Below are 15,532 nucleotides of genomic sequence, written 5' to 3'. Positions count from 1 at the left end.
TCAAGGGGAATTAATAGTTTTGCAAGCCACTGTATACGAATAACTCATATCTGCTATTTGCTCAAAACAAAATGCTGCAATTCCAAAATTTGAAATGGGTAATACTAAGTGCATTATTATGAGAATCTAATGCTTTATTTGCATAATTCAGTGGCAAATAAGGCAAATATGAATACATTGCTCGGATGAATTTACTGACCTCTGCAATCTCTGGAGTAGACTCTGCTTTGCTTACATAACTGAGAACATGAGACCAATTTTGGAGGTAGATACTGACCTGCAACAAGCAAATTATATATCATTTAAATATTCAACACAGATATCAGTCTTTAACTCAAATGCCCCATTCAGTGATCTTCCAAACTTCAATTAATGTTTCAAAATGACAACTTTACCTACAGTTTCATGGGTACCGGACAGGAAGAAATGCAACACAACCAAATAATTTGTAGCTATATTAGTGTTTCCACTCCAGCATTCCTCATGAAACAAGTTTAAACCGAGGCATTTTGTTCGTGATTTTGACTATACTGATATGGATGGAAAGTGTAGATCAGGTTTAGGTCAGACTGATGTTATCATCGGATCAGACAGAACATTAATCCACATGGGGAATGAGTGCAGGGATACTGTGGCTTGCAGCTGGCAAAATTCAATATTTACACAGAGGCACCAAACCAAGGCTATTAGTTAGCATGAGATTAGGTTCATGATTGAAATTAGTTAATGGCCACTGGTTTTAATGACTGGGCATCATGTTCAAAGCAAGCCATTAAATCTGCCATTTAAAAGCATTTTGGACTTCTATGCTGGCTTTTTAAGATGCTAAAAGCATCTTAAAAAGAGGCTCATGAACAAGCATGGAGGAATGGAGGGATATAGATGAACAGGCTGATGAGTTGAAGTAAGCAATACTGTTAGCACACTCATCGTGGGCTGAAGGGCCTGCTTCTGTACTGTTCTGTCATTATTGTGTTTAGGGCATTTGAATCACGTGGGACGTGCTGCAAAATGATGGAAGTTTTTAGCTGGCATAGTTGTGGGCTAAGCAGCAGGATCAACACTATTGATTTCCCACGAGTTGACTTTGCCGCTTAAAAAATAACATTCCTCATGATTTATTCAACATAAACTGCCCTCCATAATGTTTGGTACAAAGACCCATCATTTATTTATTTGCTTCTATAGTCCGCAATTTGAGATTTGTAATAGAAAAAAAACAAACAAAAACACATGTGGTTATTGTGCACATTGTCAGATTTTAATAAAGGCCATTTTTATACATGTTGGTTTCATCATGTAGAAATTACAGCAGTGTTTATACATAGTTCCCCCCATTTCAGGGCACCATATTATAAATCTCAAATTGTGGAGTACAGAGGCAAATAAATAAATGATGGGTCTTTGTCCCAAACATTATGAAGGGCACTGTATTATTGAATATGCAGGGTGCATTCGTGACAATTAAATATAACAGGCTAATTTACTATTTGCATATTAAACATGATAACATGATATTGGTGTTAAGTACAAAATATAAATAACAATAACTCTGTTAAATAAAGGGATGTGTGGATAGGATGTAGCAGTTCTACACAGGTCAATTACAATCATTGCTGATCTTTGTTTTCTATTTCTATTTCCAGGATTGACCTAAAGGAAAATATTGAATGAAGCAGAGTAAAGGGCCTGTCCCACTTTCCCGAGTTATTCACAAATTCTCCTGAGTTATTCACGAATTCTCCCAAGTTTTCAAACTTGCAGAATGTTCGTAACGAGTCCGTAGGAGTCCGTGGATATATCATAGTGGCTCGTTATGCCAGCCGTAGGTACTCGGGGCATTAGGTAAGTCGGGACGTTTTTTCAGCATGATGAAAAATGTCCACGAGTAAAAAAATAGCCCCAAGTACCTACGGCTGGCATAACGAGCCGCTACGATATATCCACGGACTCCTACGGACTCGTTACAAACATTCTGCGAGTTTGAAAACTCGGGAGAATTCGTGAATAACTCAGGAGAATTCGTGAATAACTCGGGAAAGTGGGACAGGCCCTTAAACAAGTAGTTTTGAAAAATAAAACAACTTTAAACTATTTTTCACAAGATGATGGTCCTTGATTGGGAAGATAAATAATTGACAAACGGGGATAAAAAAAAAGTAACCAGTAAGACACATCTTTTTAACCAAATTCCCTTCAGAATGAAATTATATCTGGTCTAAATAGTTCTAGCAAGGACGGAAAGTAATTTCAAAAAATTCTTGGTGCATAAATAAATGAAGTCTTTAATTTATTTTGAAAATATGATCAGAAAGTTCGACAAACAAATTGATGGCAATAAAAACATTTAAAACTAAGGTGAGAAACATTAATATAAGGATATTAAAAAAGCAACAACATATTAAAATAACATTTTCACCCATTTCATCTGCCCATGGGGTTGAACATTTGCCTCTGACAGTTCCCATTTTCAATTATACAAATATTTAATACTTAAAATTCATTTTCTCAATTTGGACAAAAATCTCAGTCCTTACCTTGAGAACGAGTCAGTGTATCTTATAGGGGAAATATGTTTCTCACATCAAAGGAGAGGAAAAAAGAAAATGGAGCTCGAGTTGATACACTGACGACCACAAAGCAGTGGAGAGTTTATACCAGCAAAGCAATTTAATGTCAATATTCACACAAAGAGCAAAAATAATTCTGATAATTAGAAATTCTGGCTGATTTAGTTGGAATTCTGCAAGATTACTCAATATGGTACGTATTCTTTATGTTTTTCAGTTCACAAAATAATGAATTGTCTAATTTGAATATACTATACGAATAGTTCCTGTTCCACTTGTTGTGGAATGGCAACGTCAATACTAATGTAAGAATGTTATATAATTGACTTTTGCCACTTACCTTAATGACATTCAGACACATGTTGATGACGTGCTTTGCACTTGTGCAATAGTCTCTGGCTCGTGAGTAACATTTCAGTGCATTACTAAGATCCCCGCAGTCTAGGTAGTGATCACCCAGGTCATCATGCCCTCTCCTGAGATAAAATTTTAAAAATTCCAATCACTTCAAAATTCACATCTTTAAACATGTCAGCAGTTAAAACAAAGTCCAGTATCTTAAAGGCATGTGTTTGCTTCTGCCTGAGCTCATGGCGAATTATATTAATATGTATTTGGGGGGGAAAGATGAAAAGTGGTCGAAAAGGCCAAACATTTTAATTCACAGCATAGTTTGTATTTCATTTATAATTTTAAGCCTCTAAAGTTTAGAAAATTTACATCCAACAGTATGACTTCAAGTAGTGAATGATAACACAAGCACACACATTATTGCCAGCCCTCATTTCCACATACATAGAAATTGCTCTCAGTGCACTGTGCAGAGATTATTTTGGGATGCTGAAACCTGACTTTTGGTAAACCCCTTCTGATGCCTTGGGATATTGACTCAAAATGTAGCATCACAGTCTATTAAAGCAGTATAACTTTGGTTGTATCCAATACCTCTGCCAGTCAATTCTTGCTCTTTTACATCCGAGGAGAGCCACAAGAATACAAAATATAATCTCTGTGAGATTCTACATTCAGAGCAATTCATAAATCAAACTTCCTGTGAAATCCCAATGTTTATGTAAAACAGACAATAAAAATAATAAGTACCTGTTTATCAACCATTCACTTTTTTTTTGTTTCAGTGACTGCAATGGCACAAAGAAATTTCTAATTTGCAAGGAGCTAAATCCCCAGTTAATCTGGAGTCTAGGAAACTGCATTGAATTTGATTATAGATCAAATGAAAAAAACAGCAGCCCTGGCATTTTAAACTTCCTTCAGTGTATTCCTTCCTGATGTATTACCCTGGACAATTTCTAGCTAGGCCAAGTAGATAGAATTTATAGTGCAGAAGCATGTTGCTTGGCCCAACAGGTGATAATGATATGCCATGTATTAGATCTGTAGTCTGGCCTGGCTCGGACACAAACAACCTTTAATAAACAATTTTCAAATTGTTTGTTATCATCTGCACAAAAACGAATGTATGGGTTCGAAGAAGAACTTGCTTGCAGCAGCATTACAAATTGAGAATGGAAGACATTTGCCATTGGGTATGGAAGATATATTCCATATCTTTTTGTAAGTATTGTACCTGATGCTTTCTTTGATGGAATTTCCCTTGTAATTCTTCAGATCTGTGTCTAATTTCTCCAGTTTCAGCAAAGCTTTCTTCCGTGTAGACTCTGCCCAAGCTGTGTCCAGTGTAGGGGGCTCCAGACCTGACTCTGGCACTGCATCTGGAACACCCTGAGTTTCCCTGCAGAAGTAACAGCTCAATTTATAAATTATTTAACTCATAAGTAAATTCAGAGTTACAGCACTTAAACCATGACGGGCAACATACTGTACATAGTCAACATAATATCAAAGAACACAATCAAGAAGAAATTAAAATATAAAAAAGTAAAGAAGTACAATGCCCTGCATGATCAGCTTCTTTTTGTCCATTAACATTCTGGAAGCATTGAATAGAATCTCTCTAACCCATTATGTCTCACATTCATTTCCCATTCGCCTGATGTGATCTATTTGTAACCTACACTATCCGATTCAACTAGCAGCAATCACGAACAATCAATACAACAATTTCTCATTCTCCCAAGAGATTACAAGAGCTTTTAAAAAAAAACTTTACAATTCTGCCAAAGAAACTTAAGCATATTGAATACTTAGGCATTTTTAAAGCATTTAGCTCAAACAATGAAAGACACGAATTGCCACCTAGATGTCTGCCTTCTGCTGCGAAAATATCCCGCAAAGGACATTCATTTTAGCCCACATTTGTTCGCTCCAATTAAAAAATTATGCATTAGCACGAAGGTTGAGACAGAGGCAAAGAGGCAAGAATATAAAGCAGGACAGTAAAAGCTTCTTTAGGTATGTGAAGAGGAAAAAATTAGTTAAGACCAAAGTTGGACCCTTGAAGACCGAAAAAGGTGAATTTATTATGGGGAACAAGGAAATGACAGATGAGTTGAACAGGTACTTTGGATCTGTCTACATTAAGGAGGACACAAACAATCTTCCTGATATAGTAGTGGCCAGAGGATCTGGGGTGACGGGGGAACTGAAGGAAATCCACATTAGGCAGGAAATGGTGCTGGATAGACTGATGGGACTAAAGGCTGATAAATCCCCAAGGCCCTTAAGGAAGTGGCTCTAGAAATCGTGTAAGCATTGGTGATAATTTTCCAATGTTCTATTGACTCAGGATCAGTTCCTGTGGATTGGAGGGTAGCTAATGTTATCCCACTTTTTAAGAAAGGTGGGAGAGAGAAAACAGGGAACCAGCTAGCCTGACATCGGTGGTGGGGAAGATGCTGGAGTCAATTATAAAAGATGAGATAGCCGAACATTTGGATAGCAGTAACAGGATCGGTCCGAGTCAGCATGGATTTACGAAGGGGAAATCATGCTCGACTAATCTTCTGGAATTTTTTGAAGATGTAACTAGGAAAATGGACAAGGGAGAGCCAGTGGATGTAGTGTACCTGAACTTTCAGAAAGCATTTGATAAGGTCTCACATAGGAGATAAGTGGGCAAAATTAGGGCACATGGTATTGGGGGTAAAGTGCTGACATAGGTAGAGAAGTGGTTGGCAGACAGGAGACAAAGAATAGGGATTAACATGTCCCTTTCAGAATGGCAGGCAGTGACTAGTGGGGTACCGCAAGGCTCGGTGCTGGGACGCAGCTATTTACAATATACATCAATGATTTGAATGAAGGGATTCAAAGTAACATTAGCAAATTTGCAGATGACACAAAGCTGGGTGGCACTGTGAACTGTGAGGAGGATGCTATGAGAGCGCAGGGTGACTTGGACAGGTTGGGGGAGTGGGCAGATGCATGGCAGATGAAGTTCAATGTGGATAAATGTGAGGTTATCCACTTTGGTAGCAAAAACAGGAAGGCAGATTACTAACTAAATGGCATCAAGTTGGGAAAAGGGGAAGGACAATGGGATCTGGGGGTCCTTGTACATCAGTCTATGAAAGTAAGCATGCAGGTACAGCAGGCAGTGAAGAAAGCGAATAGCATGTTGGCCTTTATAACAAGAGGAATCGAATATAGGAGCAGAGGTCCTTCTGCAGTTGTACAGAGCCCTAGTGAGACCACCTGGAGTATTGTGTACAGTTTTGGTCCCCTAATTTGAGAAAGGACATTCTTGCTATTGAGGGAGGTTTACCAGATTTATTCCCGGGATGGCGGGACTGTCATATGCTGAGAGAATGGAGCAGCTGGGCTTGTACACTCTGGAGTTTAGAAGGATGAGAGGGAATCTCATTGAAACGTATAAGATTGTTACGGGTTTGTACACGCTAGAGGAAGGAAACATGTTCCCGATGTTGGGGGAGTCCAGAACCAGGGGCCACAGTTTAAGAATAAGGAGTAAGCCATTTAGAACAGAGACGAGGAAACACTTTTTCTCACAGAGAGTGGTGAGTCTGTGGAATTCTCTGCCTCAGAGGGCAGTGGAGGCGAGTTCTCTGGATGCTTTCAAGGGAGAGCTAGATTGTGCTCTTAAAAATAGCGGAGTCAGGGGATATGGGGAGAAGGCAGCAACGGGGTACTGATTGGGGATGATCAATCATGGGCAAGGCAAGGCAACTTTATTTATATAGCACATTTCATACACGAGGCAGGCTCAAAGTGCTTCACATAAAAACATGTCATACAATAAAATGAAATCATAAAATGAAATAAAATAGAACTAAAAGAAAAGAAAAGCAAAATTAAAAATGCATTATAAAAAGTGCAAAAGTTAAAAGTGCAATGTAGTTAAGATTTAGCTGAAAGCTAAAGTAAACATAAAAGTTTTCAGTCTTGTTTTAAAAGTGGTCAAAGTTGAGGCAAGTCTTAAATCTTCAGGAAGTTTATTCCAGCTATTTGTTGCATAGTAACTAAATCCTGCTTTCCCATGTTTTGTATTTACTCTGGGAATCACTAACAGATTGGTTTCAGAAGATCTTAGCGGTCTAGAAGGCTTATATAGTGGAAGCATGTCAGTGATATACTTTGGTCCTAAACCATGTAGTGATTTATAGGTGAGCAGCAGGATTTTAAAATCAATTCTCTGACATACAGGGAATTGTAATGTAAGGATTTAAGAATTGGTGTAATGTGCTCAAATTTTTTGGTCTTTGTAGCTGTAGCTGCCTGACAGTTTTTTTCGGAAGACCTGCAAGGAGACCGTTACAATAATCTAGCCTACTAGTAATAAAGGCATGTACAAGTTTTTCTAAGTCTTGAGCTGACACGAGTCCTCTTAATCTTGCTACGTTTTTGAGGTGATAGTAGGCCGATTTTGTTACTGATTTGATGTGACTGTCGAAATTTAAATCTGAATCCATAATGACCCCAAGATTTCTGGCTTTGTTTGAAGTTTTCAGGGACAGAGAGTGAAGGTGTTGGGTTACTTTAAGCCTTTCTTTTTAGCACCAAAAACAATTATCTCCGTTTTGTCCTTATTTAGGGAGAAAATTTTGGCACATCCAGTCTTTGACTTGCTCAATGCACTGGCACAGCAGATCTATGGGGCGATAGTCATTTGGTGATAGCGCTACATAGATTTGAGTGTCATCGGCATAGCAGTGGTGGTCAATATTATTATTTCGCATGATTTGCCCTAGTGGGAGCATGTAGATGTTGAATAAAGAGGGCCCTAAGATCGAACCTTGCGGGACTCCACACGTCACGTTGGTTGGTTCTGATACAAAGTCGCCAATGGAAACAAAATAGTTCCTATCTTGTAGATATGACCTGAACCAACTTAAGACTGTGCCTGAGAGCCCCACCCATTTTTCCAACCTGTCCAAAAGTATTGAGTGATCAACAGTGTCGAATGCAGCACTGAGGTCTAATAGCATTAATATTGAAACTTTGCCAGAGTCTGTGTTAAGACGGATGTCGTTTACAACTTTAATAAGGGCGGTCTCGGTGCTATGAAGAGGTCGAAATCCTGACTGGAAGTTGTCGTAGCAGCCAGTTGAAGCCAGGAAGTGATTAAGTTGCTGGAGGACAACTTTCTCAATGATTTTACTTATGAAAGATAGGTTTGATATTGGTCTATAGTTGTTAATAATAGAGGCATCTATGCTCCGCTTTTTTAAAAGAGGTTTAATAACTGCAGTTTTCAAGGCTTTTGGGAAATTGCCTGATTGAAGAGAGCTGTTAACTATTTAGAGTATGTCTATTGCTAGGCAGTCAAAAACATTCTTAAAGAAGTTGGTAGGTAAAGCATCAAGGCAGCAGGTGGGTGACCTTAGTTGTGTCACCGTTTCCACAAGAGTTTTAGAGTCTATGACATTAAAGCATGTCATCATTGCCACGTTACCTTTGCCTAAACAGGGTGGTGATCCAACATTTTTGTTTGAAGCGGTGATATTGATGGCACGTCTGATGCCTTCAATTTTATCTGTATAAAATAATGCAAACTCATTGCATTTCTGCGTGGAATGGAGTTCAGGTGGTATTTGTGTTGGGGGGGGTTGGTCAGTCTGTCAACAGTTGCAAATAGGATTTTTGCCTTATTAGTGTTGTTGTTAATGATATTGGAGAAAAATGATCACATTGGCTCAAAGGGCCGAATGGCCTACTCCTGCACCTATTGTCTATAGTCTATTGCCTATTGTTAGATAACTGGACTATTAATCTAGACTCCGAATAAAGACCTGAAGTCACATTTTCAAATCACTTCAGGACAAACCTCTAAGATGGTAATTGAAGGAAAATCTTGTTTAACAAATGGTTCCTGTTCAAGGTTACTTGTTGGATAAGGATTTAGGTTTATTGTTGTCACATGTAACGAAGTACAGTGAAAAGCATTGTTTCGCATGCTGTCTAATCATGTCATATAATACGCTACATCAATACAGTCAAGTCAAACTCAACTACAACAGAGAGCAAAGGGGAAGCTACAGAGTGCAGCTTTGTTCAGAGTGCAGAGTTCTCAGCATTGTAACGTATCAATTCCAATGTCCGCAATGGGGTAGAGGTGAATATGACAGTACTCTAGCTTATGAAAGGACTGTTCAGAAGCCTGATAACAGAGAAGAAGCTGTTCCCAAGACGAGTGGAGCATGCCTCCAAACTTCTGCATCGTCTACCCAGTGAGAGTGAGGAGGAGGAATGACCAGGATAGGACATTACCTTAATAATTGTGGCCTTGTAAAAAGGAATTGTAAATTTATATAGCACGTTTGAATCAACTCGCGTTGAAACCAAAGTGCTTTACATAAAAGAAATAATAAATTTTCCGTACATCCATAGAAAAATTAAAAATAAGAAAATGACACAACACATTATAGAATTCAACATGAATGTCCCCCCACAACAGAATAAAAAAAATTTCACTGTGGGGAAAGGCATCAAAAAGTTTAGTCCTCTTCCTCTGTGAAACACCCGAGGTCGGGGCCTATTTGTGGCCTCCACAGCCAGTCCGATGTTTTCAGGCCCTCTTTGCCGGAAAGCTGGAACTCCGGCGTCGGGTGAACACTCCTCAGCAGCTTGGAAAATGATTGGAGCGGCCGCTTCCTCCCCGGAGATCCCATGCTCCAAATCCAGCACGGCCCGCGCTGGACGCCCGCAGCCACAGCTCCGCTATGTTGGCAGTCGGCGATCACAGCACTCCGGAGCTTACCGCACGGCGACCCGGTAAGGCATCGCCCACTCCCTGATGGTGTCCCAGCGCTGTGCCGCCGCCGAAGCTGTAATCCCGGCCGGTCCCGACAGGAAACGCCGCTCCAGTTTCAATGGTAGACCGCGAGGAAGGGCGAAGAAGCAGCTCGGAGGGAAGCCGCCTCTCCGACCAGGTAGGGACTAGGAAATAAAGTTTCCCCCTTCCCCTCCCCCACCCCCCACATAAAAGACCTCCAACTAACATTTGTTTTTGTTTTTTTAACAAGACTAAAAATATATGTATTAATACCTGAAGGTTAAAACCACCTTCAGAAAGAGTAGGAAAGTGGCACTGGCTGGATTACGTTTAAGTGTAACTGTTTTGTGATCCTTATGTGCTGTGCTTTTGAATTATGCAACCACTTTTGGTTAAAGCCATACCTTGTGGCTTCTGTCAACTTGCGGTGGATTTCCTCATACATATCTACATTAAATGTTCTTTGAACAAAGGACAGTGCCATCTTCAGGGCTTCAATGCGTAGCTGCGGACAGTGTTCTGCTATAAACAGAAGCCTCTCAATTCGCATCAAACCACTGTAACTTGCTGCATATTGCTCCAGATCCTGCAAACCACACAATACATACAGATGAGCACTATTGTACCTGAAATATGCAGAATAGCTTCAATATAGTGACTTTTTTCATTTACATGACATTGCTGCATTCCATACATTACGGTGCCCTGAAATGGGGGGACTATGTATAAACACAGCTGTAATTTCTACATGGTGAAACCAAAATGTATAAAAATACCCTTTAATAAAATCTGACAATGTGCACTTTAACCACATGTGATTTTTTTTCTATCACAAATCTCAAATTGTGGAGTACAGAGGCAAATAAATAAATGACGGGTCTATGTCCCAAACATTATGGAGGGCACTGTATGTAGAAACAACGACAAACAAAATCAGAAAAGGAGCGAAACATTGTTCTTTGAGCCTCATCGACCATGACCTTACTGAAAGGCAGATCCTCCATCTCAACCATTCCTCTGCTCCGTTCATAGAGTTTTTAATTCATCCAACATCCAGAAATCAGTTCTTGTTTTTGAAATGCAATAAGTGACTGAATTATCACAGTTCTACAGAACAGTTGAATAAGTGGAAACAAACTGAACATGCAGGATTTCTGAAGGAAGACATTGAATGTCTCAGGTTTGCCATGTTGAAATCGGGACATTTATAACACACCCATATTATAAACTAGACTAAGCATCACATGGGAGGGCTGGTCCCCCAACGCAATTCCAATATTGGTGGCCAGTGGGGGGGGGGGGGGGAGCTTTCTGGAGCGCTAGTATGGGTGTTGTGGGCTGAAGGGACTGGTGTCCAGAGGGCTAGTATGGACATTGTGGGCTGAATGGATTCTTGGGCTGGCGGCTCAGTCACTCAAGCCTATTGTGCTGGCAGCTCACTCACTCACGGCTGGTGGGCTGGCAGTTGACTCACGGCTATTCCTTGAAATTCCATTTCAAGCAGGGTGCAAGGCCACCAAATTCAAGTGCAGTTTCTTAACACTTCAAGCAGGGTGCAAGGCCACCAAATTCAAGTGCAGTTTCATACCATTTCAAGCAGGGTGCAAGGTCGCTAAAGACAGCGAGTCGTGACCTCTCCCTCCTCCATCTTGCAGAGACTGAGCCACGCCCACACTTCTAGGTTTTATAGTCCCTCCCAGCAGAAGGGCCGTGGCCTTCATGACGTGATTAACAGGAGAGAGAATCTCAACATTTTTTAAACACTAATAACTCTTTTATTTTTCATCGATGGGAAAAATCCTCTTGTCCTGCGCAGTGGAGGGGGACTCTGAGTAAGATGGCCAAAAATTACAGCCGTAAGTGGCAGCGTTTTTTCTAAAATCAATATACAGAACAGGAAGTGGTCAAGATCAGACTTTTAGTAATATAGATAATATGGTGTGTTATATTATTTTTGATGTGCCAAGCAATAATGGTTGTTAATAATAATAATTAATTAACAAAAAAAATTAAATGCTGGTGATATAGGTTCCATCATAGTAGCTATCCTTAGATGGACACAAAATGCTGGAGTAACTCAGCAGGACAGGCAGCATCTCTGGAGAGAAGGAATGGGTAACGTTTCGGGTCGAGACCCTTCTTCCTTCTCTCCAGGGACTCCATCATTTTATGTCTATCTTCGGCTTAAATCAGCATCTGCAGTTCCTTCCTACACATTTGGTGGCTATCTTTCTTCAGCACTATTCCATACATATGCAGTAAATAGGCAATATTTGTTTTCAAGGGGGTAGTAATTAAAATAGTCAAGAGACCATAATACTTTCAGGGATACCAACTGAGAGTTAACCAGTCAGAAGAATCACTTGGAACATGAAACATAGTAGAATAGTTAAATTTCTGGACCAGCAGCCAAGAGATCTGGCCAATTGATCGAGAGATTTGTTTGAGTTTGACCAAGATATTTGGGGGAATTTCAATTTAAGCAATGAAGTAGGATTTGCAAATTTAAAAAAAGCCAGTCACAGTAATTATAACCATAAAACTATCAGATTGTCTCAAAAATTCACCCGGTTCACTAACATTCTTCAATGAAGGAAATCTGCCATCCTTACCCAGTCAAGACAAAACAGGACTCCAGACTCACCAATGTGGTTGACCCTTAACTGCCTTCTTAGTTCAGGGGCAAGCAGGGTGGGTGGGGGGAGAAATAGATTACCAGTGACATTCCTATCTCACCAAAAACAAAAATCACTGCTGATGTTGAAAGAGTTATGAAACTGCTTCCGCTCATCCTTGAACCCCCCCCTCAATTTAACTCTTTGCAACTATATTTTCTTTCTTTAAATAACTTCCATCATTCACTTAGCTAGAACATCCAATATCACTGCAATTTGCTAGGTCAACAAAAACCTTTCTCCCCCCCCCCCCCCCCAAAAAAAAACCTGTGCTTCTATCAGTGAACCTCCAAATTCTGACGTACCAGTGTGGGATTCTCCACAACATAGTTTGAGTCGGGTGCATTCTGCTGATCATCCTGAGGGTCAGCATCTATTTGCATTGGTTCCACTGCTCCCTACAGAGGCACAGAGAAAGGTGGGGACAAAGTGAACAGTTAGTGGTGATATTGGTCACGCTAATCCTTGTCACTAATTAATACCTTGAATTAAAATAAAAGCATATAGAAAATGAACAAAGGTGCATTTTTAATTATAAAATAAAATGCTACTTGAAAGAAAATATTAATTCGGAAAATGTTATATAATATTACTTAATGCTGTAACATACATCAACATTAAAATATTTTGGCCCGAAAAAAATATGCTTTTTCAACCATGCTCGTCTTTCATTAACCTGAAGAACCATCTACTGCTAGTGAAACATCTTCAGGCCAAATATTATTAGAGCATAACTGCTGAACTTGTTTAAAGCAATCTAAAGAATTGTTTTTCCACTCTCTAGTCACTTGTGGCCCAGCTAAATATTCCAGTGAAGTTTGTTGTTCAAGAAGGAACTGCAGATGCTGGAAAATCGAAGGTAGACAAAAATGCTGGAGAAACTCAGCGGGTGCAGCAGCATCTATGGAGCGAAGGAAATAGGCAACATTTCGGGCCAAAATCCTTCTTCCTCTGTCAAAAGTGAAGAAGGATTTTGGCCTGAAACGTTGCCCATTTCCTTCGCTCATTAGATGCTGCTGCACCCGCTGAGTTTCTCCAAATTTTTTGTCTACCTTCCAGTGAAGTTTGTTTTTGCTTGGGAAGAGTTAGTATAGAGAGCTCCCTAATTTCAATGTTAATCATTCAGTGCTGTAACCCTAACAAAACTGTAGAGCAACAATGGAGCTATGAATATTGTCATCTCATGTGATGCCACAAAGTATGGCTACCGGAGGGAGTTCTCCTCAAAGTGTGCCCCCATTTTCAGGTAATTGAATTAAGGGGGAGCATACATATGAAAGTGAGGATGGATGAAAGTAAGATAATTGGGGGCCTACAGTGTTTGTGGAGGTAGTTGCCTTGCCCTTGCTGTCATTGGGAAACTGCTAGTGAAACCAACACTGCACTGCATGAGACAATGAAATGAGAACAATGAAGGACTGAAGATGGAATAGAACATGAAATGGTACAGGATGGAACTGTATCATGCCTCCAATGTACAAGGAGAGTCACTTGCATTTTAGATTATGACTTTTCCAATATTTCAGCAGGGGAAGAAATCCCATTTTGAGAAATTTAGATGCAGAGTTCTGAGAAAGACAGACATGATTTGTGAGCAACAACATTAAAGACTGGAGATGGGATAGAGATGTTGAGAATTTATCAGAATTTCTCATCAGTTACGAAAGAACGAACACTATCAATGGGGAAAAAGAGAAAAATAGATAATGTTTATACCTTAAGTAGTTTACATTAATAACATGAATTGATTCATGTTAACATGCATTGATTCATGAAATAATACTGATGAATATGCTAAAGACAGCAAGAAGTATGCAAAAGGTCAGAATTAAAAATTAATGCAAGCTAAATATGGTTGTTAAATTAGCGATTTTAATTAATACTACCTGTAAAATTCAACGATTGCAGTCCATTCAGCACTGTCCAATAACTCATTAACAAAATGGGGCGGCATGGTGACACAGAGCTATTGCCATACAGTGCCAGAGACCCAGGTTCGATCCCGACTACGGGTACTTGTCTGTATGGAGTTAGTATCTTCTCCGTGACCTGCATGGGTTTTCTCCGGGATCTTTGGTTTCCTCCCACACTCCAAAGGCGTACAGGTTTGTAGGTTAATTGGCTTGGTATAAACGTAAATTGTCCCTAGTGTGTGCAGGATAGTATTAGTGTATCACTGGTCGGTGCGGACTCGGTGGGCCGAAGGGCGTGTTTCGGCGCTTTATCTCTAAACTAAATTAAAATAAGTATTTGTGGGTTCCAGAATTTCCAACATAAATTGCTGTTCCAAAGTAGAGCAATTAACCAAGAAAGCAAAGGTTTATGTTTTATTTCACCTTGAATGGAAATCTTTTAAAAAAAATCAGAAATGCTACCCACCCAATTATGCAAACAACATCCCATTCCTTAAGGTGTTAGCAAACTATCATTTATTTTTAAATGACATCCCTCACTGAAATATGATTTCTATTCAAATCTATTGAAATCACTATTGCTCAAAAATGTATTGATATTCCAAAGTTTGCTCTATATATGAAATGTTACACAAGTTGATTAAAATAACCTTTGAAACTAAATATACTTTGATGAAAACCGAGTTATTGAAAAGGTCACATTTAAACAAAATGCCCTGTTCTTTCCATTATCAGTTAATCTAATTCACCCATTAGAATACAAGGTTAATAACTTTCAAAAATAACTGATTATGTTCTGGAAACATAATTGTCATAATGAGGTGAAGAAAGGAACTACAGATGCTGGTTTATACCGGATACCCACAAAATGCTGGAGTAACTCAGCGGGTTAGGCAGCATCTCTGGAGAAAAGGAATAGGTGACGTTTCAGGTCAGAACCCTCCGTCAGTCTGATGAAGGGTTCCGACCTGAAACGTCACCTATTCCTTTTTTCCAGAGATGCTACCTGATCCGCTGAGTAACTCCAGCATTTTGTAGGTCTCAGTTCTATTGATTTTATTTTAATTGCTGCAAACGACTTGTGTGGCTGCGATGCAGGCAACACCTAGAATTATAAAAGTTGCATGTTTTAAAACAGCGAAACAAATCTAAATCCGCCTATAGATGCATTTAAGAGATCGACAATGCTGTTTTTAAATCTTGGGTGACTTTACAACATCT

General features: G+C 39.5%; 1 protein-coding gene across 1 annotated transcript in view; it reads right to left on the bottom strand.

Moving 5' to 3' along the window:
• gps1 (G protein pathway suppressor 1) overlaps positions 1-15,532 on the bottom strand; it is a 43,721-nt gene that overhangs the window by 20,511 nt on the left and 7,678 nt on the right. Inside the window, exons 2-6 of the mRNA XM_033044572.1 lie at positions 12,704-12,796; positions 10,128-10,309; positions 4,159-4,323; positions 2,911-3,046; positions 200-277 (exon numbers count right to left, since the gene is read on the bottom strand). Of these exons, the coding sequence (XP_032900463.1) occupies positions 200-277; positions 2,911-3,046; positions 4,159-4,323; positions 10,128-10,309; positions 12,704-12,796 (654 nt within the window). The remainder of the gene's footprint in view (positions 1-199; positions 278-2,910; positions 3,047-4,158; positions 4,324-10,127; positions 10,310-12,703; positions 12,797-15,532) is intronic.

Source organism: Amblyraja radiata, chromosome 26 (genome assembly GCF_010909765.2).
Source record: "Amblyraja radiata isolate CabotCenter1 chromosome 26, sAmbRad1.1.pri, whole genome shotgun sequence".
In the NCBI taxonomy this organism is placed as follows: domain Eukaryota; kingdom Metazoa; phylum Chordata; class Chondrichthyes; order Rajiformes; family Rajidae; genus Amblyraja; species Amblyraja radiata.
The sequence above is the reverse complement of the archived record's forward strand: the minus strand, read 5'-3'. Positions and strand labels throughout refer to the sequence as shown.